The sequence below is a fragment of the Drosophila yakuba genome, chromosome 2L, assembly GCF_016746365.2.
Source record: "Drosophila yakuba strain Tai18E2 chromosome 2L, Prin_Dyak_Tai18E2_2.1, whole genome shotgun sequence".
Lineage (NCBI taxonomy): Eukaryota > Metazoa > Arthropoda > Insecta > Diptera > Drosophilidae > Drosophila > Drosophila yakuba.
In genome coordinates this window covers 13,734,479-13,738,083 of record NC_052527.2, presented here as the reverse complement: position 1 = coordinate 13,738,083, position 3,605 = coordinate 13,734,479, and the positions used below count along the sequence as shown (strand labels likewise).

The 3,605-nt window shown below is 47.7% G+C and overlaps 1 protein-coding gene across 1 annotated transcript; it reads right to left on the bottom strand.

Annotated features, from left to right (window-relative positions):
• Positions 1–565: 565 nt before the first annotated feature.
• Positions 566–1,827, bottom strand: LOC6528131 (coiled-coil domain-containing protein 34). The gene is made up of 2 exons (XM_002089162.3): positions 1,362–1,827; positions 566–1,304 (listed from the first exon to the last, which is right to left on the bottom strand). Exons 1-2 carry the CDS (start codon positions 1,677–1,679, stop codon positions 669–671), a joined length of 954 nt encoding a protein of 317 aa, XP_002089198.1. The 5' UTR covers positions 1,680–1,827; the 3' UTR covers positions 566–668.
• Between the last annotated feature and the right edge of the window lie 1,778 nt (positions 1,828–3,605).

Here is a 3,605-nt window from a genome sequence, read left to right as displayed (position 1 = left end):
TTTTATTTTGGAACAATATAATTTTGTAACTTTTCAGACGCACTGGATCAGCCACAACTGGAAATCTAATGAAAATGGGCAGTGCTTTTACACCATTTCCTCGGCATCCTTCGTCAGCTCCTCCAGCTCGCATCCTGCCCGAAAATGTATCTTGTCCAACAACAATTGAAATCTTATTGAGTGTCCTGTCCTCTGCAGTCCTGAATTCGATTTTTGCTTACCTCCTTTCCTTTGTGTTTTTCTTGCAAATTGTTATTTGCAATGGTAAGTGCCCCTGCGCTGCTGCCCTTGTCCTGCTTTTCGTATTGGTTTACAAAATTGGTTAAACTGTGTATTGGTGCAATTGTACGAATTGACTTTTGAATTGCTTGAAAACAGTGTTTGACCATTCTACTTGGGCGGGGAGGCAAAGATTGTATCGACAAACCATTTAGTACCGTGCCAAATATATATTTTGAAAACAGATACCATACCAAATGTGGGCTAATCTTGAGGCATGACCTCTTATCTGATATAAATAATATACTAATCATCTGAAATGCTGCTGAAACTCTAACAAGTAATATTGTAGTTTTGAAACCCTGTCGGTGTATATTTTTCGACAAGCTCAACATCACTGTTTTATATCTAAATATTTTCCGGATAATTGGACATCTGAATAATGAGGACTACATCTGCGGCTGTTTAGCTGGAGCCACCCATGAATTAGGATTCACGTAGAGCTGGGAGATGGTGCCTCGCAGTGAGTCCAAGCCCTGATTGAGGGGCACTGGCTTCGGCTTGGCGTCCACGTTGCTCATCCACTTCGACCAGGCAGCCTGGGCGAGTTGCCGGCGCTGTTCCTCCTCGAAGGCCTTGGACAACATGGCGCGTCGCCTCTCCTCGCGCTGCGCCTGCTGCTGACGCTGCTTCTTTAGCCACCAGTCCTCCACGACCCTGCGTATCTCGTCCTTGGACACCTTGCGAATGGATCTGGATGCCGTCGAGGAGCTACGCCCGCAACCCAGTGAGCTGGGTGCGGGCACCAGTGGATTCTTGCGCAGAGACACCAGGGGACTCTTGCGCAGAGCGAGGCTGGCCTTCATGGTCGCCTCTTGGATGTGGTTCTCCAGCTGCAAGTTTGCCGCCTGGCGGCTCTTGTCCTTCAGCCACTGGTCGTAGCACATCCTGGCCAGCTGCTTGCGCTCCTCCCTCTGCTGCTGCTTAAAGTTCAGCTCCTCCTTGATCCGCCGCTGCTTGTCTAGGAGCTGCTGCTGCTTGGCCGAGTACCAGTTCTCGTAGGCGGCCTCCGGCTGGCGGTCCACCTGAGAAATGTGGGAAATTATCAACTTACAATGTAATGTATAATGAAAGACTCATACCTTAATTCCCTTTACGTGTCTGAGATAGTTGAGGGAGCTGTCCGGAGAGTTGAGGCACAGCGAGGGCACCAAGCTGCTCTGGTTCTCCGATCGCTTGAGTCCTTCGGGTGACCAGTAACCCGTGGATTGGGGCGAAGGATTTTCAGCGGCGTCCTTGAAGAAGTACGTGCGTGTGGTGGTGTCCTGGGCAAGCGAACTGGGCGAAGACATAGAGTTTGGTGAGCCTCTGGATGACGAAACGACGCGAGTCCTGCTGGTGAAGATCTCATCCCGCAGGACTATTTGTCCAGAGGAGCTAACGTGGCCACAGAATGCCATTTGCTGAAGCTGTCTGTCGAGAAAGGTGTGTGTGTGTACGTGCCTGTTGAACGAGAGAGATCAGTAAACACACTGCTGAACAAAATAATTTTTTTAGCTTTTCGATTTTTCAACCCGATAGTCAAGGCTCGAAAGTGTTACTGAAGTTTTTGAGTTGTTTTCCATACACTGCTGGGCGACTCGCACAAAAGCGCTCGTCAATTCGAGCCGTGAAAAGTTTGTCGCTGCCCACCGTCGAGCAATTAAACCTGCAGCCTGGCCAATTGCGCTTTCATATGCAGCGGAAAAATGTAATTACAATGCCGGCCACTGCAACAACAACGAACAACAACAAGGGACAACAACAAGGGACAACAACAAGTAGCTGGATACAGGATATAGTACGCGTGCCTTGGCGATGACGTCGCGGCTGACGGTGTAAACCTCAGTTGCCGACACATCAGTAAATGGCGGCGGCCCATTGACATTTCCGCTGATTACTTTATGGCCGAACACATGTACACGGACCTTCGCAGCCGCAGTGCATAACGCTCCGACGCCTGTCGCAACATGACATGACATTTCGACGCCCCACCACCCACCATGCACCATCCATCGCCCACTGACCCCTCGTGCGTCCATGAATTTTGGCCATCAACCCGTCGTGGGTCTCATTTTGCGAAGGGTATAATTACTTTGTAATGATACTCGTTTTACTTTCCAGCGGAGTGAGTGTATGTAATATAAAGGCTTCCATCAGTTCTGTTTACTTGGCCCACTTGGCCGTCGTGTTGAGCAGGATGCCATTTTAAGGCTCCGTAAAGAGTTAAGCGATCGCCATATCATGCACACTGCATCCAACATCTTAGTTTGAAAGGAGTTTCTTTAAGCTTAACTTCATAGATGTTCATATTGAACACTAATATTAATCTAGAAATTTGCATACTTAAGATCCTTAGCTGAAAAGAGATGGTTTTAACATATGTACATCGAAAGTCATCACGTTGTCAGGGGCACTACACATGGTAATTGATCACTTAGCCAAAAGTTGAGCATTTTCAGCGGGCGAGACGCACTGTTGCCAATTTAAGCGCAAGGACAAAAGGACACACAAACGCATATGCTCAATTGACCCGAGTGACACATTCGAAAACAAACAGGCGATGCGCCGAACGGCGAAAATCTCAAAATGTAATGACAGGCTAATTATGCGTGCAAATGGTTTATAAATATTGTATAATGCCCGCGTGACCCTGACTTCGAAGTGGGTGGTTGGGTGGCTGGGTGGCTTGTGATGGGTGTGTGTTGGCCAGAAACATACCTGACACATACCTGAACTGAACTGAACTGAGTTCCAATGCCCCGCGGCAGCGTGTGCATTGTGTGCATTTCGGCCTTTTGACTGTTTGTTCGGGATCGGTTTTGGTTGTGCTGGTGTGTGTGTGTGGTTGTGTGTGTTTTGCGCATCGCTGATTGCATTGCGGTTTTACGACTTCATTATTGTTAATTATACGCCGCGTTGGCAGCCTCCAAAGCCTCCTCCGCCAAAGCGTTCCGCGTAGAATCCTTTGCGAGAAGGCCCGTACCCCATACCACATTGGGCATACCTCTCCGTGTGGCAGCTGTCGAAAAAGTCGAACGGGTAAATTCAAAATTATGACATTGCGGAAACCACAAACTTAATTGGGCTTATGGCAATGGGCCGACACTGAGCCAACTAATTTCTCATTCTGGTGTGCAGATTATGGATTGGGAGTGGCCACTGATATTCACAGGCGCTGGTGGGGAAAATAAATGTGAGTAACTAAATGAAACTATTGTTTTCCCTCCATTTATTTATGCGCAGATGGATGGTAACCAATATTATCATTTGGGACTGATCTTACTGGTGCAAATCAAAGCAAAGCTCAACTTTTGTTACAATATCTACTATTTTTCGTGTAATTC

Excerpts from the sequence above, each read along its gene's own strand:
- LOC6528131 (XM_002089162.3), bottom strand. The coding sequence starts at position 1,679 with ATGGCATTCTGTGGCCACGTTAGCTCCTCTGGACAAATAGTCCTGCGG. Across the intron at positions 1,305-1,361 it reads GACACGTAAAGGGAATTAAG|GTGGACCGCCAGCCGGAGGC; the intron begins GTATGAGTCTTT and ends CACATTTCTCAG.